This window comes from Zootoca vivipara, chromosome 2 (genome assembly GCF_965207765.1).
Source record: "Zootoca vivipara chromosome 2, rZooViv2.hap1.1, whole genome shotgun sequence".
NCBI lineage: Eukaryota > Metazoa > Chordata > Lepidosauria > Squamata > Lacertidae > Zootoca > Zootoca vivipara.
This window is the reverse complement of record NC_142584.1, coordinates 78,579,615-78,605,944: the sequence shown is the minus strand read 5'-3', so window position 1 is coordinate 78,605,944 and position 26,330 is coordinate 78,579,615. Positions and strand designations below refer to the sequence as shown.

At 43.8% G+C, this 26,330-nt stretch overlaps 1 protein-coding gene across 7 annotated transcripts in view; it reads left to right on the top strand.

Annotated features, from left to right (window-relative positions):
• The first annotated feature begins 3,764 nt into the window (after nt 1–3,764).
• CHDH (choline dehydrogenase) overlaps nt 3,765–26,330 on the top strand; it is a 31,505-nt gene continuing 8,939 nt past the window's right edge. For 2 of the 7 annotated variants that reach the window (XR_015948232.1, XR_015948231.1), the window contains exons 1-8: nt 3,765–4,166; nt 13,476–14,282; nt 15,787–15,938; nt 19,805–19,934; nt 20,159–20,293; nt 20,959–21,101; nt 22,015–22,117; nt 23,270–23,824. Coding sequence is in view for 5 of the 7 variants with exons in the window: in XM_088662246.1 (XP_088518372.1) it covers nt 13,529–14,282; nt 15,787–15,938; nt 19,805–19,934; nt 20,159–20,293; nt 20,959–21,101; nt 22,015–22,117; nt 23,270–23,688 (1,836 nt within the window). In the remaining 2 variants the exon portion in view is untranslated. Of the gene's footprint in view, nt 4,167–6,001; nt 6,465–13,132; nt 13,374–13,475; nt 14,283–15,786; nt 15,939–19,804; nt 19,935–20,158; nt 20,294–20,958; nt 21,102–22,014; nt 22,118–23,269; nt 25,599–26,330 lie in introns of those variants that run through there. The other 5 variants (XM_088662246.1, XM_088662247.1, XM_035106333.3 and 2 more) reach the window with 5 other exon arrangements.

Genomic DNA, 26,330 nt, shown 5'->3' with positions numbered 1-26,330 from the left:
TGGGGTTGCAGTTTGGGCACTCGGTTTCTAAAATATATAAAAATAAATAAAAAATTGTCCAGTAGCACCTTAGAGACCAACTAGGTTTGTTCTTGCTTTGAGCTTTCGTGTGCATGCACACTTCTTCATATACCAAAGGTATCTCAAAAAGGTTAACCATCACTGGCCTAGAAGAAGGTTGTTACTAGCCTGCACTTACTGTACCATACTTTGCTCAGGTATTTGTTCCCAACCCTATGAAACAAAGCCTTGGAATTCTATAGTAGTTAATATAATTTAGCCGTTCACCCATGCTTCACAGTACAAAATAATCCCATGATAAAGAGAGTCAGCAAAATAATTGCATGCAGCAGAATTATATCACTCAGAAAATAATGTTTTCCCCTTTCTGTACAAAGAAATGGTATTCTTTGAAAGAAGTGATATAGTTACAGGTTAATGTATCATTATAATAATTAATACATTTCTGTTGACTTTTTGCTTAAGTTTGAAATAATGGGATTGAGTTTTAGCCAGTGTATACAGTCTCTGCATTAAAAGTTGGATGTTTACCAGATTTACATTAAATAAGTTTAGCAGATTTGGGCAGAAGTATAAACATCGCAATCACAGATAACAGCTGAGTACATTGACTTTATCTGTAATTAGTTAATGTAGACTTTACTTTGGAAACTAAAAGTTAACTGAAATTTGAATGTGTAAGAGCGATTTGATTACTCCCATCAAGTAATTCTGATTCCTTTCATGAGACTGTGTCAACACTGCAGATACTGAGTGCAATCTAGTGATCTAGCTATACAGTTAGGATCAAACGAGACAAGATGTTATTCCCATATTTATCTCTTTCATTCCGGATTTGATTTATTTTAAACCAGGGGTCAGCAACCTTTTTCAGCTGTGGGCCAGTCCACTGGCCCTCAGACCATGTGGTGGGCAGGACTATATTTTGAAGAAAAAAATGAACGCATTCCTATGCCCCACAAATAACCCAGAGATGCATTTTAAATAAAAGCATACATTCTACTCATGTAAAAACATCAGGCAGGTCCCACAAGATGCATTTTAAATAAAAGGACACATTCTACTCATGTAAAAACACACTGATTCCCGGACCATCCGTGGGCTGGATTGAGGTGGCGATTGGGCCGCATCCAGCCCATGGGCCTTAGGTTGCCAATGCCTACCCCTGTTTGTTTGTTTTTTAAAAAAGATTTTTATTGAAGTATGAGAATTTTTACATACATTATATTCTCTCCTTCCAATTTTTAATTTCCCGTACCATTTTTCCTTTCCCTTCCCACTCCCTCCCCCACCCATAATCCATTGGAAGGGTTCAAACAGTTGTCCTCAGCCACGGGCACAATGTCTTTTAATTTCCACTGAATGTCTTCTGGTCCAGTAGTTGTTATCCATTGAAGATAGGGGTTCCATCTGGTCCTTATCACAGTAGACTTGGCCTTTCATGTCATTTCCTGTGACGTTACTGCCACGATGTCTGACTGAATAAATTCAAACAAATAATTAGTCCAGACCTCTACTGTCCATTTTTCTCTATCTTTCCAACCTAAAGCTATTGTTGCCTTTCCTGCTAGTATCATTGCTTTGAAGGTGTGCTGGTCACCTTTCTCTATGGCCGTGTTTCCTAGTATACCCATTGTCATAAGATTGAAGTCTATAGGTAGCTTCACTTAAAAAACTTCATTAATAACCTTAAGGATTTTATTCCAAAATCCCCCTACCTCTGGGCATTCCCAATACATATGGGAGAACCATCCCTTGGCTTGTTCACAGTGCCAGCAGTTAGGGTTCAATCCTGGTATCATATTAGCTAGCTGGGATGCCTACCCCTGTTTTAAACAAACAAGGGATCTGGAACATTAAAACACATGGTGGAATAGCCCTCTGGCTATTCTTCCTGGGCCTCTGCCAGACATTCCTCTCTATTGGGCCCCAGCCGCACTATACATTTAAAGCAGTCGTACCAGTTTAAACAGTAATGGCTCCCATACCACTAATCCTGGTAGCTGTAGATTGTTAAGGAGTTGTTAGGAGACCCCTGTTCCCCCTTCAGAGTAGCAATTCCCAGAATGGTTTAACCATCATTCCCAGTAGCTCTGACGGGAATAGGAGGGTCTCCTAACAATTCTCAGCATGTTGAACGAACTACAGCTCCCAATAATCTCTGGAGGAAACCATGATCGTTTAAAGCAGTATGATACTGCATTAAATGTAAGTCCAGGCCACATGATCTATCCTGGGTCCCCAAAACTAGTCTGCTGATTCAAGTGCTGTAATCCCTTCACTAGCATGATTCAGCTGCCAGTTCAATCCACTTCTGTATGTGAAATAGGGAGCATCATATTGTCCTTCATCTCATGCAACAAAATGTATTGGACTCGTCCCACTCCACACATTGTCTGCAATGAGAGAACAACGCCCAAATTAAAATATTTCATTTACTGATGGTGTCACTAATACTATCAGCTGGAAAAGATCCAGACGGTTAAGTAGAATTTAGAGCCCACTGAAGTCAGTGTGAAAACTTGGTACCATTGATTTCTTTGGAATCTAAATGCAACTTAAATCTAACACTATATGTAAATTTCCCCAAAACATATCAGTTAAATTGCATGCAGTAACACAAGAAATTTGAGCTCCATTTTACAAAGGGAAAAGAATAACAAAGGAGTTGTTTCCTAACTGGTTGAGAAAACCCTAGATTAAATGCTTTGTAAAATGCCTATGAAGTGTATTTTTTGTGTGTATCACCTTTCCCATAACTTTTCATGTTTCAATATGCGAATGAAATTGATTTTTTTGCTAAGGCTGGTGGTGCAGCAGCAATAAAACAGCTATCACATTTGCTAAACTTAAGCAGTCCAGTATGGTTTCAAATTGGGATGAGGAACTGCTTGTTGAGATTCCTGCATTGCAGGGGGTTGGACTAGATGGCCCTCAAGATCCCTTCCAACTCTACAATTCGATGATTCAATCAGTCATCTAGTTCAGTGTTTCACCCTATACCGCTGGAGGCTTCAGTAGAACAGGAGATACTGTATGGGGTCTTCGCATTACCTCTTGGACAACAGCGGTCAGAGAAGGAAGTGGTGTAACACGAGGGAAACAATTTATGGAAGCATGGTTCTCAGGAAAGCAACGCAGCACAAGAAGGTACCTATGATTGCCCACGTGTGAGTGTTTTAATCCTTTTCAAGTTGCAGCTGAAGCGCGCTTGCTTTTCTGTGGAACTCCTAAAGTCAAATAACTCTTTCTTAGGAAACGGCTATATTTATATCACCCTTGCCATACTGATATCGAAGAAAAGCGGGGGAAGGGAGACGGAAGCAGAGCACAGGCGTCGAAAGAAACCAGATGCGATCTAGAAAAACCTGCACGGCATGCTGAAATGTTTTCTGCTGCCGGGGAATTGCAACTCAGGGACACAAGGGCGCCATTCATTCGGCGCGCTTTTGTCCCCACCCCCCCTCGCCGAGAGAGGCGAGCGGGGAGGCCGGGCTCCTCTTCTTCCCACACAGGGCGAGTCCAAGGGGCACTTGGACCGATTTCCCGAGCGCGGGACCGAAAGGGAGAGGAATTTCTCACTTGGGCTTGGCAAGTCTAAATTGCAATCTGGCAGCCTGCGAATGGCATGCCATAGAAAGGGGCGTGTTCCTGAAGGGGAGGGGGCTCTCTATATTTGTGTATACAGTATTTGGTACAAGGGTCCAGTCGGCCAGTCCCCTCTAGGAACACGCCCCTTTCCAATGCCTGCCTGCTTGCTCTTTGGACTTGCCAAGTGCCCGTCAGCCGCCCCCAGCCGTCCAAAACGTTGCGCGGCTGCGCAACGGAGAAAGGAAAGGGTGCCCGGGGTGGCGGCTGAGTGAGGGAAGCTGCAGAGACGGCGGAGAGAACGAGCTTCGGTTTGTGTGAGTGGGTAAAGTAAAGTGGCTGGAGGAGAAAACAACAACCACGAGCCTGGCCCAAGTGGGCGAAACTGCGGTTGGGAGAGAGAAGGGCCGTCGCGAAGGCGGGGGAAAAGCGGATCCAGCCAGGCCGAGCAAACGAGGGCGAGCGGGGCGCTCTCTTGCTCGCCGCCCGCTCCGCTTCCAGGCGCTCCTGCCTGCGGCTCTTGACATGAACAGGCCAGCCACCCTCTATATATAAAAGTAAGCCTCTGGCTGGGAAATACTATCTCATTCCGGCCCCGTAGGATCCCAGTCAACAGCAGACTTGCTGGCTCTCTCAGCAGGTTGCTCGTAAGGTCCCGAAAAGATTAATGGGGTTTCTCAAGAAAGCACGACGCAGGCCTCCACAAGCGTGGGCCAGATCCTTGAGAACTTTCTAGCAAGGCAGCAGGTGTCGGGGGGTTATCTTCATTTGGGGACCCAGGATCAAAACTTGGGGGGGGGAAGCCATGGTCATTCAGGGGCGGGGCCAAGGCACAGGAGGGGAGGGGGCACAAAGTGGGAATGTGGGCGGGGCTACAGGGCCACCGGGCCTGACGACTCGGCGGCGGCGGCTGCTGCAGCCTCTAAATGAACCCCCTAAACTCTCTCACACGAAATCCCCCTGCTCTGAAGCAGGGCCGTCTCTAGGCCTGGGACCGGTGGCGCAGAGCGCCAGGCCACCAGGGGCGCCACTGCGCCTGCTGAGAGGTGCGGCGGAGGCCGCCCCAGGCGTGCCTCTCAACTGTTCAGTGGCTTCAGGCTGCTTTCCGGAGGCACGCGGGCCTGGGGCCGCCTCCGCTGTGCGCAGGGGCGTCACAACAGGGGGCGGGTAGCACCCCCTGGCCCAGGGCCGGCCCTACGCCCAGGCTGGGTTGCGCAGGGCTCCGGCCCTCCTGGCGGCAGCCGTGCAGTGAGCTGCGCCCGCCGCGTCGGGAAACGGGGCGGTTGGGGGCACCAGAGGGATCCGTCACACCACGGCGCCAGGTATGCTTAAGACGGCCCTGCTCTGAAAACACTGCTCCCATCCATTTACGGCTAGCCACCCCCCTGAAAAAACCCTTTGGGCCCCGCTTTCCCTCCTCCAGGTCCCCCCGAAGCCTTGACAGTTTCCACCCTATATATTTGGGATGGGGAAGGAGCTCAGAGGTCTGCTAGTCCTGGGGGGCCACCCCCGTGGCCTGGGAGGATACTGGGACCCCCCCCGCCAAGCTGAGACCCTCAAAGAAGAAGAAGCTGCCACTGCCGCCTCCCCATCACAAGGGAGTAAAAGATGAGAAAGGTGGGGTGGCGCAGCGCAGGCGAGCCCCCCCAGCTGCGATCCTACGGCGGTGGCGGCTCCCCCACCCTCAACGCCCCTCTTTCGGCAGGGGCAGCAAGGGAGAGCGGCTGGGGGGGGCGCATTGCAAAGAAGGAAACATCAGCCAATGCCCGGAGAGGGCAATGCACGCAGGGGGTGCCGCCCCCCAAGGCAGCGCCTTTCCCATTGCCGGGGTGGGGGGCGGCGAGGAAGGGTCACTGCCGCTGGGCTACTCCTGCCGCCGGCAATCCGGTGCAAACGCCCCCACGCAGCTTCCTTGCAGAAGCCACAACCACCGCCTTCGGGCGCCGCCCCCCACTCCTACTTTGCGGGCTTCTGCCTACCGAGGCTGAACTGGCTCCTAGCGGTGCACTTCCTCTCCCGGCCCAGGAGGAGTCTCAGTAGCAACTCCTAACTCAGGGGGGTAGGGGGTGCGGAGGGGGGAAGGGGGCGATTTCCAGCCCGCGGCGCCGACGATCGCAGTGCAGCCTACCGGGAGGCAGAGCGCGGCAGCAGCTGCAACCAATGCAGGGAGCCGCGTCTCCTTCGCTTGCCAGCCCAGCAGAACTCTTAGGCAGGAGAGGTTGCCACCGGCAGGGCTTTCCATTGGGAGGCGCGAAGGCTTTAGTGGGCGGGAATTGGTGCAAATGTAGGCAGGGCGGGCTGAGAGGAGGAGCCACCGCCGAGGAGCCGCAGCACCAGCAGCGTTTCCTCCCCCCCTCCCCTCCCCTCCCGTGTCTCCATGGCGGCGGGTCTCTTTGCCCGGGGAAGTGCGCTGAGCCTCCGGTCGCCGACGAAGTGGCGACGACGACCGGAGGCTCAGCACACCTCCCTGGGCAAAGAGACCCGCGGCGGCAGCGCTGTGACATGGACCCGCGACATGGACCCGCGCCAGGCTCCCAAGCCAATGCCAGCACGAGCGGCAAGTGGCAAAGCATTGACAAGCACCGTCTCCCTGCTTGCATCCCCAGCTCGCTGCAAGGCAGGCCAGGTCCTGCTCTCCCTGCCTGTCTATGTCCCGTCCTTAAAGGCTCCTGCAAGGGTGTAGCTACGGATTTTGGTCCCCCCCCCCTCCGCCGTCACGTCCAGAGCGTCTCTGCAGGGCTTGCCTGAGCATGTTGCTTTTGGTTTCCCCGCAGTCCTCATTTAAAAGCCTGCCGCGCGCAGCCCAAAGTCTTTGCTGCTTTTGTTGGGGGATTCAATGAGCTGTAAATCATCTGGTGAGTTTTACTTGGCAAAGTAGGGAGTGGGTGGGGGAACCCCGGGAGTTTTCTTCTTCTTTTGACTTTGCCCTCCAGTACTCAAGGGGTGGTGGAGGAAATGAATTGCTGAAAGGAGAATCACATTGTTCTGTTCTTTGGAGGGGGGTGAAAACTGGGGTGCCCAGAACTGGACACAGGACTCCAAGTGTGGTCTTACCAAAGCAGAAGAGAGTAGGACAGTGGACTATGATTTCCCTATACTTCTTATTCCGTGAACTACCCTGAGTCCTAGCTGAATATTGGGGGAGGGGGGATTTGTATTAAGGATAACATTTTAAAGTTCCACTCTTCCTCCAGTACTTAGTAGGGATTTTGTTAAGGGGGCCAGAGCAGTAGCAGGAAGATTCAGTCTGGGAAAATGGATATTTGCAAGCTTGCTTAAAGAAACAGCATAACAAGGAAGACAAGGAGTCTTCATGAATGATTCTGAGGATTGTGAAGTTTGAAGAGAATGCTAGTGTTAAAGAAGGTTATATAATTACCATTCAGAGTGTTGAGAGGGGGTGAAGCGGCGGCGGCGACCGGAGGCTCAGCGCACCTCAGTGCTGAGCATCCGGCCACCGCCACCGCCGTCTCGCCCCCTCACAGCGCTGCCGCCGTCGCCACAGCCGAGCTCGGGGAGGAGGATGAGGCGGCGTTGGCCCCGAGCGGCAGTGGCGGTAGCTGCGAGGGAGCATCCCGCCTTTGCCTCTCCATGGCTTCCTCGCTTGGGCAGCTTGTCCCGCAGCGGCTGCGAGGAAGCAGGCAGGAGGAGGAGGGAGAGGAGAAGGAGAGGATTGATTGTTGTTTGTTTGTTTGTTTGTTTTTCTACTTTTTTATTTTTTCCTATTTTTTATTTTTATTTTTTATTTTTTCTATTTTTCTTCTATTTTTTCTATTTTTTATTTTTTTATTTTATTTTTTATTAAGGGGGGGGGCGCCAGAAGGTGATCTCGCCTAGGGCGCAAAAAACCCTAGCACCGGCCCTGCCTGCAGGATCGGACCTATAATAATAATATACCGTAATAATTTATTACTTGCACCCCACCCATCTGGCTGGGTTTCCCCAGGCACTGGGTGGCTCCCAACAGAATAGCAAGAACACGATAAAACATTAATCATTAAAAACTTCCCTAAACAGGACTGCCTTCAGATGTCTTCTAAAAGTCAGATAGCTGTTTATTTCCTTGACATCTGATGGGAGGGCCTTCCACAGAGCGGGTGCCACTACCGAGAAGGCCTTCTGCCTGGTTCCCTGTAACCTCACTTCTTGCAGGGAGGGAACTGCCAGAAGGCCCTCGGAGCTGGACCTCAGCGTCTGGGCTGAACGATGGGGGTGGAGATGCTCCTTCAGGTATACTGGGCCAAGGCCTATAGCCCCTCTAATCCAGCACCTTGTTCTCGCAATTGCCAGCCAGATACCAGTGGGAAACCTGCAAACAGCCAAGCGCTCCCTTTTCCTTCAGTTTCAAGTAACTGCTATGCATTACTGCCTCCACACGGTCATCTGGACTATCTCCATATTTTTCAAGTGTCTTTGTTTCTGAGGAATGCCCCTCATTTAAACCTATTTTAAAGTTGTCCCTTGATAGCGTTGCAAGCCTCTTTCTTGCCATAAGTTTATTGCGGATGTGCCTGATTCCATAGGCTATCCACTAATACCACTTAAACCCAAAATGTGCATCCAAAATGCTTAAAAAGATATTTGAGCATTTAAAACTTAATGTAACTCCTTCATATGGAGGGCCCACCCACTAAATGTCTATACCATGGCATGGATGTCTGCTGTGAGGGTTGGACTAGATGACTCTTGTGGATCCCTTTCGATTATACAATTCTATGATTCTGTGGAACAGTTGCTTGTGAATAGGCTTCTGTGGGATCAGGCATATGGAGCTCAATCATGTGGAAGCCTAACGTGTTTCCCCGAAAATAAGACACTGTCTTATATTTATTTTTCCTCAAGAAGACACACTATGGCTTATTCTCAGGGGATGTCTTATTTTTTCCAGCCTTGCCTCTTCCTTGGCGCCCTCCAGAACTGCACCTATCACTATGTCTTATTTTCCGGGTATGGCTTATATTGTGCAAATGGTTAGAAATCCTGCTATGGCTTATTTTATGGGTATGTCTTCTTTTCGGGGAAACAGGGTATGAGCATTCTCCCTAGACGTCCTCCTTCATCATTAAAGGTCAGCGGCATGCCTATGACTTGCAGTGGGCCAAGCAAAATAGCTCCAAGTAAACACATGGAGCCTTTTCACACAATTAATGAAGGGTGGTGCTTACAAACTATATCAGGACACTGCTCAAAATGAGGGGGGAAGGGAAGTCGGAAAGTTAAGTCAGACTAGATTTGTCTACAGGAAAATAAGTAGGCTGGCATCATCACACTCCATTTAGTGTGTTGAGAATGGTGATTTCTGCCAAAATAAGACTGAAAGATTTTCAGAAGCTTTCCTCAGCTAGGAACTTGGCAAGTTGAAAATGTTTGACTGTCTAGGTCTAGGAAACAAGGATGTTGTAGCTTTGTTGAGGGTGCTGAAAGTTCTCTGTAAGAAATCCCTAGTCCCTCAAAAAACTTAGTTATTTGGATTACCTTGAAGAACAAAGCATGAAACCAAGTTCTACCATCATAGTTGCAGTAACTTGTATTCATTTAAAGTAACATTATTTTTTCATATTTATTATGAAACAACCCACCCCTTCCATTATTATTAGCCTTCAGAATGATCCTGTACTTTCATTGTACGCAAATTCTGTTCCATCATTTCTAGGCAGTGCATTGATATTAGAGAATTACTTTATTTCACAAGAATTATGTTCTGTAAAATAGACATCTGACAAAGCTACAGATATATCTTAGCTGTATCAATAAGAGAGCCTTGACGTAGAACTTGGAGGATTAGGCAATAGTTTTCTGAGTACTTGGCACACAATTTAAAATATGCATGTTAACCCACTCCTAAAATAACCAAATTTAGATCCAGTGGCACTGGAGAATTACCACCCAGTCTCTAATTTGCCATTTTTGAACAAGGTATTGGAGTGGGCGGTGGTCTTCTAACACCAGATAGTATTGGATTATGTTGATTCTTTGAATTTATTTCATTGTGGCTTCAGGGCCATTTATGGAATAGCAATTGACTTTGTTTATTCTGGACAATGACTTACACCAGAGAATGGCCCAGTGGAGAGGTGTTATCCTGTTAGTTCTCTTAGACCTCTTGGTGTTTTTCAATATGATAGAGCAGGGTCCCCCAAACTAAGGCCCAGGGGCCGGATGCGGCCCAATCGCCTTCTAAATCCGGCCCGCGGACGGTCTGGGAATCAGCATGTTTTTACATGAGTAGAATTTGTCCTTTTATTTAAAATGCATCTCTGGGTTATTTGTGGGGCATAGGAATTCGTCCATATTTTTTTTCAAAATATAGTCCGACCCCCCCCCCACAAGGCCTGAGGGACAGTGGACCGGCCCCCTGCTGAAAAAGTTTGCTGACCCCTGTGATAGAGCATGTTATCCTGGATAGTTTGTCAGAGTTGAGCTTAGGGTGTACTGTTTTATAGTGGTTCCAGTTCTTTCTGGATGGTGGTTCTAAGGAGTTCTAAGGGAAATAATTGTACAGTTATGAACATTTATTTTTTATATATAAGATCTTAAAATTCCTATACTGTAACATAAGGGACACTTGCACCTTTGGCTTATGGGGTTCTATATTTCTGATGCTTTTTAACATCTACATGAAACTGAAAGGTGAAGTCATCTGAAGGTTTGAGCTACAGCTTCACCAATATGCTGATAATGGGTAGCTCTACCTTTCTTTTACATCATCTAAGGCAGGCATGGCTAAACTTGGCCCTCCAGAAGTTTTGGGATGACAATTCCCATCATCCCTGACCACTGGTCCTGTTAGCTAGGGGTGATGGGAGTTGTAGTCCCAAAACATCTGGAGGGCCAAGTTTGGCTATGCCTGATCTAAAGGAAGGGAAACTGGTGAAGCCCTAAACCAGTATCTGGAGGTAATTCTGAGATTGATGAGGGCAAACAAACAAGCTGAATCTAAGGAGATGGAGGTGATCATGGGCTGAGAGATCCTCAGCTCCAGGAGAGGAGGATTGCCCGTACAATGTCCTGGATGAGGTAGTACTCCCCCATAAAATACCTTGGAAGCCTAGGTGGTATTAAAAAAAAATTAAAAAATATATTTATTAAGATTTTCTGATACATATAAGGATCACACTTAACATTCACAAGAAAATACCATACAAATGAGAAAAAATTAAAAAAGAAAAAGCATTAAAAAGAAACAAAAAAAGCAAAAAAGCAAAAAAGAGAGAATATATATATATATATATATATATATATATATATATATATATAAAACAGATCTTATATTTATGACTTATTAATAACTTCGACTTCCCCGACCCTCCCTCTCTGAGTAATTTAAATCCCACAAATACAACTAATCATACTTAAACTTAAAATAAAAAATAAAAAGGAGAACATTTCAATATCATCCTATATAATAAAGTCCAAGTTGTCCCTGCGTCCAAGTTGTCCCGTGTGTCCCTGGGGTACTGCGCATGTGCGCCAGGGACACAGGGATTGGACATCAGAGACTGCACGTGCGCACTCTCTCCCCCCCCCCGCCTCCTCCAACCGCCGCTCCTGGCCAGAACGTCAGGGAAGCGAGGGTGGAGGCCGGCGGAGACCTCCTCCTCACAACCCTCCCTGGCCCGTGAGAGGAGCGGCGGGAGGCCGCGAAGCAGCGGCGGCGAAGTAGGGGTTTGTATCCCGCGTCCTTCCTGTCGGCGGCTGCGGGAGAGGAAGGAAGGAGGAGAAAGCAGCGCTTTCTCCTCCTTCGTTCCTGTCCTCCTGCCGGCGACAGCAAGTACAGGTCCCAGGGTTCGGAGAAGCGCTGCGCAAGCGCTTCTCCGAACCCTGGGATGTCTCCTTGCTGTCGGCGGCTGCGGGGAGAGGAATGGAGGAGAAGAAAGCAGCGCTTTCTCCTCCTTCGTTCCTGTCCTCCTGCCGGTGACAGCAAGTACAGGTCCCAGGGTTCGGAGAAGCGCTGCGCAAGCGCTTCTCCAAACCCCAGGATGTCTCCTTGCTGTCGGCTGCGGGAGAGGAACGGAGGAGAAGAAAGCAGCGCTTTCTCCTCCTTCGTTCCTGTCTTCCTGCCGCCGACAGTAAGGACAGGTCCCAGGGTTCGGAGAAGCGCTGCGCAAGCGCTTCTCCAAACCCCAGGATGTCTCCTTGCTATCGGCGGCTGGGAGAGAGGAACGGAGGAGGAGAAAGCAGCGCTTTCTCCTCCTCCGTTCCTGTCCTTCTGCCGTCGACAGCAAGGACAGGTCCCAGAGTTTGGAGAAGCGCTGTGCAAGCGCTTCTCCGAACCCCAGGATGTTCTAGCGCCCGTTATTGAACGGGCTGAAATACACTAGTTCCTAATAACATTCTATTTTTACCATTAATCTCATAACTAACTTCATATTTTTAATCCCCTTAGCCTATAATTTCCCCCCACAAGTACTCCATTCCTTCCTTTACTATTTTCACTATCCCTTTTAACATCAAATAAAAACTTTTTCATCCCTCCTTCCCCTGGTTGCCAATTCTCCAGATGCCTAGACAAGTTCCATTAATACCTTTCCAGTTCCAGACCGTCTCAATCCATCCACTTGATACATTCACCCATATTCTCACCCCACACCAGCTTTGATCCAATTCAGCCCACCCCCCTCCCTCACCATGCACTGCTGTCTGACTGATTCTTTAATCCATACCCACCACCATCCTTTCTTTAATTTCCCATACAGATATTTTCCCTGTTTATCTCCCCAGATGGTTGGTTTATTTCCTGGATTTTTGCTTCCCCTCTCCCACTGGGGAAGCATCCTTCCAGATCTTCTCGTCAGGAGCCCCTAATATTCCCCATAGTTCCTGTGTAGCCCCTCTCACTGGTTGCACATGGTTCAAAGCCTTCGCCTCCTGTTGATTTTCAACTTCGTTGAAATCCATGCTCTAGGCAAGTCTACACTAGACTCCTGTAATACACTCTACATTTTCAGCTGGTTCACAGTGCAGCTGCCAGAGCCCTGATGGGAGTATGGTACCAGTCACGCCTGTGTTATATTGGCTGTGCTGCTTTCCAGTTTGTTTCAGGATTGAATTTAAAGTACTGGTTTTTACTTTTAAAGCACAGTACAGTTTGGGTCCAACATATTACGGTAATTGGACTGTCTGCGCTTGTACTATTTTGCTCATACTATGACATCTCCCTCAGAAGCTCTCATATACAGACTGGGGTGAGGTGGGGTTGGGGGTAGGATTGCAAACAATGAGATAAGAGGAAAATGAAATGCAGTAAGTGCAGACAGTGATAATCACACCATTAACAGGGGCCATTTACAAAACAGCTGTTGGTGATAACACATTCATCCTGGCATTGAAAACAAAGAGTTTTGGATTTGATGAAGTGGGTGATATGCCAAGGATATTCCAAAATGCTTGTGCCACAATAAATTTGCTAGTCTTTAAGGTGCTCTGTTGTTTTTGCTGCAACAGACTAATATAGTTACATGTCTGGAAAGTTATCAACAGGATAGCCCTGCAACTGACCATGTTTTTGTTTCTACTCCAACAGTAAGGTAAAGGTACCCCTGACCGTTAGGTCCAGTAGCAGACGACTCTGGGGTTGCGGCGCTCATCTCGCTCTATAGACCGAGGGAGCCGGCATTTGTCCGTAGACAGCTTCCGGGTTATGTGGCCAGCATGACTAAGCTGCTTCTGGCGAACCAGAACAGCGCATGGAAATGCCATTTACCTTCCCGCCGGAGCAGTACCTATTTATCTACTTGCACTTTGACATGCTTTCGAACTGCTAGGTGGGCAGGAGTTGGGACCGAACTACAAACCTGTTTGTTAAGATTTATCTATTTGAGTCATACATTTAAATTATTGATATAACTTTCTTTTTCTTTTTCTAGGTTAAAGTATTTGAACCTATATTGTGTATACCAGAAGATCCACGTAGGAAAACATGTCTTATTTACTCAAGGAATTTCTAAAATGTGGTTTTGCCTGCCAAATGCATACAGTAGGAACATTATTAACTGGAAAACATACGCTGAAAAATTCCATAGCCTTCAGTGGACAAACACTGAACACTTCACGAGCTTTATCTCAAATTAGTGCCAAGAACATGGACTCTTTCAGTTATGTAATTGTTGGAGCTGGATCTGCAGGATGTGTATTAGCCAACCGATTGACTGAAGATCCTCACAGCACTGTTAAACTCCTGGAAGCAGGGCCAAAAGATACCATTTTGGATAGCAAACTATTGCTGTGGAAGATCCATATGCCTGCTGCACTAACCTACAACCTTTGTGATGAGAAATATAACTGGTATTACCACACAACATCACAGAAGCACATGGATAATCGAATTATGTATTGGCCCAGAGGAAGAGTGTGGGGGGGATCATCATCCCTCAATGCTATGGTGTATATTCGGGGCCATGCAGAAGATTACAACAGGTGGAGCAAAGAAGGGGCTGTTGGATGGGATTATGAGTTTTGTTTGCCATATTTTAAGAAAGCACAGACCCATGAGCTGGGTGCTGATTTGTATCGAGGTGGGAATGGCCCACTTCATGTGTCCAGGGGAAAAACAAAAAACCCTCTTCATCGTGCATTTTTGGATGCAGCTCAACAAGCTGGGTATGCTTTCACAGAGGATATGAATGGCTTTCAACAAGAAGGTTTTGGTTGGATGGATATGACAATACACAAAGGTTAGCCTTCAAATAATGTTTGTAATCTTGTCTATTTACCAAATAATAACCATCATTCTACATACAGGTAGGTAGCTGTGTTGGTCTGAGATAGTCGAAACCAAATTAAAAAATTCATTCCAGTAGCACCTTAGAGACCAACAAACTTAGTTGGTCTCTAAGGTGCTACTGGAAAGATTTTTTAATCATTCTACATGGATAATCACAATTGTCTTTGAAACAGTGTGCCGTGAAGCCCTGAGATTCCTTGGAAGTTTGCCAAGGATTTCTCAGTAAAATCACTAATGATGGACAAGTTTATCCAAAAGACTGTTTGATCACTGCTGCTGATCTTTCTATGTCATGTATATTTGCAAGGTGTGTTTATTTTATGGTATTCTGTTACTTCTTCACGCAGTGCATAGTTAAACCATGGAACTCACTCCCACAAGAGGCAGTGATGGCCACCAACACTTTCAAAGAGGATTAGACAAATTCATGGAGGAGAGGGCTGTTGATGGCTGCTAGCCATGATGCCTATGCTCTGCATCCACAGTTTGAGGCAGCAGTGCTTCTGGAATACCAGTTTCTGGAAACTAGAGGAGGGGAAGAGTGCTCTTGTGCTTGAATCCAACTTGCGAGCCAAATGCATGACCACTGTGAGAACAGGATGTTGGACCAGATGGGCCATTTGTCTGATCCGGCAGGCTCTTACATTCTTTTTTTTATTCAACAAAATTAATATTTATAAGGAGTTTTTTGTGGGGTTAGTTAGGGAAGCCAGAAATGATTGTGAAACAGCAACAATAACCACACAAATGTATCTAATTTGCCTCTCTTTTGGTAAATATGGCTTGTTGACTTGGATTAGTAGTTAAATGATCTAATATGGAAGTACTATAGAAACCAATCTGCAGAAAGCATTCACTTCAGTAGAACTGATTTGTCAGTTTACTGAAATTAGTTTTTCTGGCTGAACGAGAATGCCAACTGATGGCCATCTTTTGCAAGCACTAAATTTGTAGAATAATCTTTGACAGCACTTTTAACCACTTGATTTGCATTTAACTCTTAAATGTAGATAGTCTCTCTCTCTCTCTCTCTCTTTTGCAAGGTATTATGCACTCGGTCCACAAAACTACTATTTGAACCCTTCCCTTGCCCCTTGCAAAAGTGATCAGCACTGTCAGTTTTTGGAGTCAGGTGGGATTAAGTGTACAGCAATAGGCAGAGTTTTCTATTTGTGATTCTATAGATTGAGGCAGAACTTCAGTTAGGGGCAGAAATGATAAATTCACACAGCGTCCTGCCCAGCAGGGTGTTCCCCCACCTTTCCATATTATGTATGGGAGATGTGTGTGTGTGTAAACTTATTCCAGTAGGCAAATTGCTAGATTGGAGCAATTATTTTAAAGGAGAATAACAAAGACAGAATTGCAAAACAGCAAGAAAGTCATTTATGTAGCTCTGAAAGGGCATAGATTATTTTGGTTACTTCTGTTATATGTAAACCTATATTTTGTAGGTCAAAGATGGAGCACAGCTAGTGCTTACCTTCGCCCTGCATTGCCGCGCCCAAACTTGTCCGTAGAAGACAGTACACTCGTTACAAAAATTTTGTTTGAAGGGACCAAAGCCATTGGCATTGAGTATGTTAAAAATGGAGAAAAGAAAAAGGTAAGATTTAAATTTCCTATCCAGAAACAAATTTCTGGAAAGGTAATAGAATTTTAGTTGCGATGAAAATAAAATGTTACTGCAGCAGAGTTATAGCAAGGCTGCTGTGCTGTTTGAAGTAGTTATACAAGGACAAATGAAACTTGTGTAATCCCTGGTTCATACATTCAGTCATGGGCGGTTCGCAAACAGTGTGGCTGTGGAACAGTGTGCATACCCCAATCATACTGAGGCCTGGCTTGTTTGAGTGATTCCCTCCTCCTTGCCCACTTCAACTATTTTGTGAGAGTTCATATAGAAGCCAGTTAACCGCTATAAGTAAGTAGAGCTGATTTATTACCGTACTATTGTTAAACTTACATGCCATCTACTTTCCGAAGAACTCTAGGTGGCTAACAAGTCACAATAGAAAACAATACTTAAATACATAAGCAACTTCAAGTTAAACCCCAGCTTTAAAAACAATCACAGTAATAATTCCAATGCTGCTAAGCACCAGGCAGAAAATAATCAGCTGAAAGCGTTTTTGAACAGCTATGCAGTTATGAGCAGCCTGAAACCATGGGCGTAGCCAGGATTTGGGAGGGAGGGGGAGAGACTTTTGTTAGGGGGGGCAGAACTGACATGATTGGTCAGTTAGTATTGTTTTACTTGATTGGAGGGGCAGCTTCCCCCACCTTCTTCTTTGGCGGTCACTCGTAGCCGAGTAAGATTGGCTTCCATAAACACGGTTTTAACAATGAGTCCGTAGTAATAATAATAATAATAATAATAATAATAATAATAATAATAATAATAATAATATACCACTCTGGGTGGCTTCCAACAGAAAAATGAAATAAAAGAATCTATTAAACATTAAAAGTCTCCCTAAACAGAGTGACTGTGGATCCACACGTCCTTCCACAGTGGGGACATTGGTTTCCGGGCGGGAGTTGATCACGGTGTGGATTTGCCAATTGTGCCTTCCTCTTAGCACGTTTCACCCTTGCGTCCTGAGTTTGAGTGTCTTCAAAGCCCATGACACCTTTGGTAAAGGCTGTTCTGCAACTGGAGTACTCGTAGGCCAGTGTTTCCCAGTTGGCAGTGTTTATACTACATTTTTTAAGATTTGCCTTGAGACAGTCTTTAAACCTCTTTTGTTGACCACCAGCATTATGCTTTCCATTTTTAAGTTCGGAATATAGTAGTTGCTTTGGAAGACGATCATCAGGCATCCACACAACATGACCAGTCCAATGTAGTTGGTGTTGAAGAATCATTGCTTCAACACTGGTGATACTTGCTTCTTCCAGTACACTGATATTAGTTTGCCTGTCTTCCCAAGTGATGTGTAAAAATTTTCGGAGACACCATTGATGGTATCTTTCGAGGAGTTGGAGATGGCATTTATAAGTGGTCCATGTTTCACAAGCATGCCTAAAACCATTTAGTGACAACTTCTGAATCACTTTGCTTTGGTAAGGGAGCTCTATAGAGAGAACGCTACCACACATTAAATATTCTAGCCCTGTTTTGCATCAGCTCTGCCTTCCAAGGTTGTGGGATCTGGACAGCCTCAGACAAGAGTATGTGGAGTTGGATGGAGATGGCCCTTAAGATATTCGTGTACCACATTGTTTTAGGGCTTTAAAGGTTAGCATCAGCACTTTCAGTTGAGCCTTCATTAGGAGAGAATGAATTCTAGCATGAGGCAAAAGAGAATATACTTTCTTTTCATCCATAATGTACAACCTGCTTGTAATTCTCCCCAAATCCTCTTTAGCCTTTTCTTATAAGGAAGAAGCTCCATTATCTTAATCATTTTTGTTACCCTTTTTTGTATCTTTACCATGCTCAAGTCCCAGTTGTGGCTGAAAGTGTTTCCCAAATATGGTGGTACCATAGATTTATATAACAGTATTTTAATACAGTGGTACCTCGGGTTACAAACGCTTTAGGTTACAAACTCCGCTAACCCAGAAATAGAACCTCAGGTTAAGAACTTTGCTTCAGGATGAGAACAGAAATCGTGCTTTGGCGGTGCGGCGGCAGCAGGAGACCCCATTAGCTAAAGTGGTGCTTCAGGTTGAGAACAGTTTCAGGTTAAGTATCGACCTCCGGAATGAATTAAGTTCTTAACCAGAGGTACCACTGTACATGTTTTATTTTAAATCTCTTTCCTAATAATTTATAACATTTCATTTTCCAACCATGAATCTTATTTCTGCCTTGGGTACCCATTCATCTGGTTTAAACAGATTATTTTTGGGTTTTTCATTGTTGAGTAATTTGGTATCAACTGCAAACTTGGCTACATCTCTGGCTCCAGTTCATTTATGAAAAGGTTTGGGTGCATTTATGCCAATATGTATACTTAGAATTCCTTACTGTTAACTTTCCATCACTGTACAAACTGTTACTGATCCATAACTGGACCTACAGTTATCCAATGACAGCTCTGTTTTTTTAGTAACCTCATGTGTAACTTTGTCAAAGAATGTGTTCTGTGGCTGGGATAGTGCTTTGCAATTAGTAATGCTGCAGATTGATAAGCCCAGCTAAGAAATCCTCAGTTACATTATTTTTACTACATTTGTTCTGTTGGGATATCTCTGTTTTGCTTGTAGCCCTTCTCACTTGTAGATACTGGTGCCCATAATATATTATAAAGTTTAATCAAAGTTTAAATTTGAAAGTTGAATGGTGGTAATCAGATGTCTGAAAAGAAGAGCACACAGAGCTGAAATATCTCATCTTAGGGAGATAAAATCATTGGTATCTAAATTATTTATTTCACCAAATGATAATTAAACATCAAAAGGTAGAAACAGATATCATCTTGTTTGATCTGTAGATGTGTTTTCTCTTTGTCACTTATATGTTTCCCCTCCACATCAATCTCTGACTTTTAACTTCCGAGTTTCTGGGGGTTTTCCTGTTGTTATTCTGTCTCTCACAGCTACAATAAACCTACCATTAAAATTATGGGCTGGTCATTTCTTCATCAGAGGGCAAATGGGCAAATTTAGCAGAGGATCAAATACTTTCCCCCCTCACTGTAACCCTGAACCCTAAGCATGAGCCCCAACAGTGAGAGCCAGTGTGGTGTAGTGGTTAAGAGCGGTAGACTCGTAATCTGGGGAACCGGGTTCGTGTCTCCGCTCCTCCACATGCAACTGCTGGGTGACCTTGGGCTAGTCACACTTCTCTGAAGTCTCTCAGCCCCACTCACCTCACAGAGTGTTTGTTGTGGGGGAGGAGGGAAAAGGAGATTGTTAGCCGCTTTGAGACTCCTTCGGGTAGTGATAAAGTGGGATATCAAATCCAAACTACTACTACTACTCCTCCTCCTCCTCCTCTTCTTCTTCTTCTTCCTTGAATCTTCCAAAAGTTATTGAAACTTGGATTTCGATGAGGTGGAAAGTCCTGGATTAATTTTCAACACACACAGCACAAAGAGACTTTACAGTCCATTTAGTGGCACGTACGGTAATTTATTGCCTAATTCAGATTGACAAAAAAAAAAAAAAGCTCTCTTGAGGTTTGGAGATGGAACCAGGAGACGCCTGTGGTTTAGGACTAAACTTTGCAAAATAGTTTGTGCAGATGCCACAACAAAGTTTAGAAACTAGAATAAGTTTTCGTCTCCCGGAAGGACATGTATCATTGTTCCCTATGATGGGGCAGCTTATTCAAAGTGAAATGAATGTATGCTAAACAGTCAGATCAGGCTGACTCTCTAGACTCCAGCTGCCTGGCCTAACACAAATAGTATGGAAATTGACATTTATGACCCAGCTGCTCTCTGAAAGGTTGTTTTGAAATACTGATTTTTTTTTGTATCAAAATTAAATTTATTAACAATTAGCTTTCTTTTATTTCAGGTTTTTGCTAGTAAAGAAGTTATTTTAAGTGGAGGTGCCATAAATTCCCCACAGTTACTTATGCTGTCTGGAGTTGGAAATGCAGATGACCTAAAAAAGATAGGAATTCCTGTTGTCTGCAACCTTTCAGGTGTGTGTCTAATACTGTGTTTGGGTTAAATATAGTTCTGTTACACTGATCAAATGCTTGCCTTAGAATCTAAGATAAGTTAACTAAATGAAGTTAGCTGCAGGGGGCAGAGGGTGATGGAAAACTTTACCCCCCCCCCCATGTTGTTCCTTAAGTTACCTTATCTTAGAATCCAAGCTGTCCTTATTTCTATAATGTTGGCAGTTTTGTTGTTGTTTCTACAGGAGTTGGCCAGAATCTTCAAGATCATTTAGAAGTGTACATACAACAGAAATGCACCCAACCTATAACATTGTATAAATCACAAAAGCCTCTTCAGATGGTCAAGATTGGTCTTGAATGGTTTTGGAAATGTACAGGTAGGACTCAAAATAGTGTCATGTGATGGTGTTAGATAGGGATAGCAAATTGGCTTTTAAAATAAAAAGGAGCTATTCAAGTGAACGTACATACCTCTGAGCACTCTGACTGGAGAAACCTTTGACCAGTAAACACATGTTATCTATACCAGCCTCCCACTGACCTCTTCATTAACCAACCCTTCACAGAACACAGTACAGTGGAACCTCGGTTTATGAACACCTCGGTTTATGAATTTTCGGTTTACGAACGCCACGGACCCATATGGAACGGATTAATTCACTTTCCATTACTTTCAATGGGAAAGTTCGCTTCAGTTTATGAACACTTCAGTTTACGAACAGACTTCTGGAACCAATTGTGTTCATAAACCGAGGTACCACTGTATCACAAACATCCTGTCTCCATCACTTCCCACTCTGTGGATTGAAAAACATACACTGTCATGTGATAGACAACAATCCAATGACTGCAGACACGGTGAATGAATCTCCAATACTACCTCCACACACAGGAGTCAAATATCCCTCAGAATCCTTCAGAAAGGACATTGCCAGGAATTTGCTTTCTCTCAGTGGGAACTATTTTTCATATATAAAAAAACAAAATTATATTCCCCTTTGCACAACTTCTCAATCTGCCCTCTGGTATTTCCACTCTTCAGGTGATGGAGCCACTGCTCATCTAGAGTCTGGGGGATTTATCAGAAGTCGACCTGGAGTTTCTCATCCAGATATTCAGTTCCACTTCCTCCCTTCTCAGGTGATTGATCATGGACGTGTTGCTTCTCAACTGGAAGCTTACCAAGTGAGTGGTACAAGAATACTAATTATGAAGAAACAGAAGTGCTACCTGAAAAATTGTGCTGCCATATTTCCATTTTACCTGTAGCATATAAATAGAAAAGTCAGATTATGTCCTTCAGCATCCTTGTTAATCACTCTGTAATAGTTAAACAGCAGGGAAAGATCTAAACCAGACCATTTCTCTTTCATGGTACCCCTCCCCCCCCAACATGACACCCACAGATGCCATTGTATCCCTCAGATATTTTCGTTGGTGCCCAGTGGGATTCCCTGCCACTTCTGGGTTTTTAATTTAAAAAAAATATTTTTGCAGGCTCCCTCCTTTTTCTTTTATCTTCGTCTGTGGCTGGGTTGACTACAAAGAGACCCACAGGCCTGTACATGCTCTATTCTCTTTACTTGCCCTTCCCATGAGTGCTTCTGGACTGCATGTGGAATCAGGACATCTTGTTCTATTTTATTTATGGAAGGTGCCTTGAGTCCCGGACTGGGAAAAAGGTGGAATATAAATAAATCATATAGTTATAGTAATAGTAATAATTTTTCATAAGAAAGGAAAGAAAGAGGGTGGAGGCCTCCCATCCTCTCCTCAGAATTATTCAGAAAAGGCGAAAAGGGATCTTTGCTGCTGCTGATAGAGGGAGGAGATGTCTGTCCCTGGATATTGTTTTTGAGGGTGCACATGTATTGCCTCCTGTTTTGTATGGTGGTTTGTTTGGCAGTGGGGTGATTTGAGGAGGATGTTTTGTCTGCATTGTGGGGTAGGGATTAACTGTTTGGGAGCTGAGGTTCTTGTATTCAGATGTACTATGGACAACTTATAGAGGTCAGTTTTTTTAAAAAAAACTATTAATTTAGAAATAACATCCTGATACCAGTAGCTTATTTCAGATCTTCTTTGGGGGCTGTTGCAGGTTCATGTTGGACCTATGCGAAGTACAAGTGTAGGATGGCTAAAGCTGAAAAGTACAGACCCAAGAGAGCATCCTGTCCTTGAGCCCAACTATTTGTCAACAGGTAAGTTGTGTACGTTATCTGTATTCTATACCTTGTCCCTTTTGGTTTGTGGTTCAAAACCATTAGAGCACTGCTTTGTATTTCATTTTCGTATCATTTCCCATCCATCCCAAACTATGTAGGACATGGCAAAATGGTCATATCATCTACTGAGAGCCCAGTTCTCTCAAACAACTATGTTTCCCCACATTATGTGTAACTGTTGTTGTTGTTGTTGTCATCGTTGTCGCCACCACCATTATTAATTAATTAATTGCCTTCCACATATGCCTCATGGCGATGTACAGAGCATTAAAAACACTAAAAATGACAGCAGACAAATTTAAAAACAATACAGAGTACACACTCATGGTATAGACCTATTTTGCCAGGTGGAAAATTTTGTAAGAACAAAAATACCTTCAATTGTTTCTAGAAATTGTTCCTGGAAATTTGCTGTTACGAGGTTGGTGGAACCCAATGAAATCAGATTGCCTGAAGTGATCCAGTACAAAACAATAACATTGCAGGCCACAATTAAAATGTCTAGAAAGGCTTTTTGAGGACCTTCTGTTTACTTCAACTGGATATTCCCAAACCTCTGGTTGTAGTACTGCAGTCTAAAATTTTGTGTGCTGTGCTGTGCACACAAAGTTCTTGCAGCTGCATGATGCACAATTGAAGGAACAGATACATAAACATGCATACCATGCAGCTTACACACCTATATGAATTTGCTCTATCCTGAAAGTTTTCAGTTAGAAAATAGAGGGTTGTCTGAATTCAACGCTAATGTTTTACTATGTGAAATCTCGATAGGAAAGTACTGACTGAGTGAAATGTTAAATAGAAGTGGCTCACTGGAGGGGACAGAGCTGCTGGCACGTAGGTTGCTGTTATGTACTGGGAGGGAGAGGAGCAAGATGGCCAAAAAGTTGGCATGGTGGAAATGGACCTTGGAGCCAGCTTTGGGGGAGATGCCTATCTCTCTCTTGATTAGCAAAAAAAGGGTATTAAATAAGGCAATACCTATTCCCTGCCTGTCCTGTTCTTCACTTGTCACATTTTACTTGCATGTAATAGGAAGTACAGTAGTATGTAATAGGAAGTACAGTAGTAATGCTCAGTGTTGGGCATGCTTAGAATCTTTGTCTTTGTCTTTCTTATTTACAGAAATAGATGTCTGGGAATTTCGTCAGTGTGTGAAGTTAGCAAGAGAGATATTTGCTCAGGAGGCCTTTGAAAAATTCCGTGGATCTGAAATTCAACCAGGAAGCCATGTTCAGTCTGATGGAGAAATAGATGCCTTCATAAGACAAAAGGCTGATAGTGCCTACCATCCTTCGTGCACTTGTAAAATGGGAAAGAGTTCTGATCCCACTGCTGTGGTTGATCCCCAGACCAAAGTTATAGGGATAGAAAACCTGAGAGTTGTTGATGCCTCAATAATGCCTAGTATTGTAAGTGGAAATTTAAATGCCCCAACCATCATGGTAGCAGAGAAAGCTGCTGATATAATCAAAGGACTGCCATCGCTTCAAGAGAAAAATGTTCCTGTATATAAACCCAATACTTTGGAAACTCAGCGATGAAATAGCTGTGACGTTCTCTGCAGAATGTATTCTAATACATAATATTGAAAATCAACTTTCTATTTCAGTCAAAGAAAGAGATTTGGTATGTAATGAAAATTGTTCAGAAAATAGCTGCACCCTCAAGTAAGAACAGGTAAAGATATATAAGAAACTGCTTGATAACAGCATGGCTGATATGCATAGATATTTGTTACTTCATGTAGTAGGATCTTATGATGGAATTGACTTCAGATCTTGATTAGTTAGGATGTAGTTTGTGGGCTTATGGAAGAATTTCCCTACACTATAACATGGATATTATATCAGATTTTCTCAGGGCTATACTAAATATAGAAGACCGAGCCTACACATTAAAGAGGACTGATTGGTCTAATACTTCAAAAAAATGAAGCTACAACAAAGTTCCACTGAAAGCTTTGTTATGGGATTTATCTTAACTGGAACAATTAGCACCAACTAAATTTGTTGAGTTGTGACCATTTGTCCCTTATAAAAGCAATTAATGAGTTCAACAAGTGTACATAATAATAGTATGGATAAACAAAAAAGGAGACTATCTCCAGCTGTCAACAGCTTCTGTTACTCTTAATAAATTACAGGTGCAGCAAGTTACATTATGGTTGTCTATGAAGCATTAGATGTCGACTTGGATGGTGAGGACATGGTTGTTGTGCAGCCTAGGTTTAGCTGAACCTTCTTGTTGTGCTTATAGTAGCAGGCCCACGTGTTCAGGTTTCTGTGTGCCATTTAGTCATTTGTGTAGGAACTAAAAATATTTACTGTGCCCAGCAGTACTGTTGCCCTGGGGAGGGAGTTCCAGGGCCATAGAAAACACCTGATCATCCTCTCTGAGGACAAAGAGGCTGCTCTGACCTTTAAAGAGGAAGATCTGATGCTGGAATGCCCCTTTTTTTGTCACCGTGACAGCTTCCACAGCTCTCGCCCAACTTATGGGATGGCTCTGGTATTAGTAGGGCTGAAAAGAGGGGCGTCAGGGGAAGGCTGGATTCATAACTAAAAGGCGGCAGACCCTTTCCAGTTTCCCAACACATCCTTAAACTAATGTTGCCTTCTTTTCAGCCTTACCAAGCTTGGAGACCTTTTAGGCAACAAGTGACTAATACATTTAATAAACTTTAAGTAGTAGTAGTAATAGTGATAATAATAATAATAAAAACACCCAGGGAATAAACTGGAGCTAGCATAGTTTCTTCCCATTTATTATGTCCCACTTTTATTGAAGGGAAATTATTTAAAAAGTAGAAAAGAACAGAAATTTGGTACTTCTGCCTTGCTAGTTCCTTCCCTCCTCACCTTAAAATTGCAACCTAATCTGCTTTGATACAAGTTATACAGATAATTCAGTGACAGGCAATTGAAAGCAGAAAAGGACACTTGGAGAAAACTATGTTCCTTATCACCTTAACCTAAACTGTACCTGGTTGTACTGGAGGGATGGTGTTGCTATCATTTCTTCATGCTATCCTTTACTACTACTTCATGTAGTAAAATCCCCAGCAGTTTTCACAGGGCACACTTTAGCTAAGGCCAAAGGGGAGAGAAGACTCAGGGTTTCCAGTAGGGTGAGGATCTTGGGCTACTGCAGTCACAGGATTTGACATGATAAAGAAATACAGCTGGGATTGTAAATTTTTGGCATAAATCCAAATTGCACCATTTCAGATTTCATCAGAACCTCTGAATAAATAACCTCATAGAAATAATAATAATAACTTTTTATCATTTGCTTGAATGAATTTATACGTCAATCTTAAATGTACCTTTTCTGTTATTGACTGTAACAAAGGTTACCATGAACATATTTTAATTGTTTATAGCTATGGGTGTTTCATTGTGTCACTTGTTTTAATTATCTGGCTTTCAGTGTAATATATTTTCTAATAGCAGCTTGCTGTTTTTTCACTTTTGTTCTGCTGCTGTGTTCATCTTTATAACTTAGTTGTCCAGGAAGAATTGCTTATCATTGAGGGATATCACTTACTAGGCAAACTTTGGTCTGGGTGCTTACATAAATGGTATTCCCATGTTGACTAATCAAGGAAATCCTCCTTGTGTATTTTCCACATAGGAAAATACCAGCACTGCTATGCCATCTAGTAGGAACTCCCTGGCTCTTGTAGGAACTCCCTGGCTCTTGTAGTCACACATTGGACTAAAAGCACTTCACCCTTACTCATTACACTTTTCTCATATATTTCATAAATGGGTATTGTAATTTTGTCCAAGTTAAATTTCTCAGATCAGTGTTCTGTGTTTTGTACATTGTTAGCACAACCTTGCAAAGTTAGTAGTGGATAACGTCCCAGATAACTTTCATTGATTTCATTTAATCAAATCATGATTAACTTATGCTGGGTTGAGCCCTTTGTATATAATATTAAAAAGCAACTGTAGAAAATGAATTCCTGATGTTTCTAAACAGGTACAGTTGTTAAGGATTCTGAACATGTAATAATTATTCTAATTTAAAATGCAGCTAATGTAATTACATGCTTTAAAACATATTTATCCCATATTTCTAGGATATATTTTTGCATTTGCCCTCTGTAGAATATGTTTTGAAAAACTGTAAAATGAACTTCCCTAATTTAACACCTATAAATTGCTGCTTTGCAAGG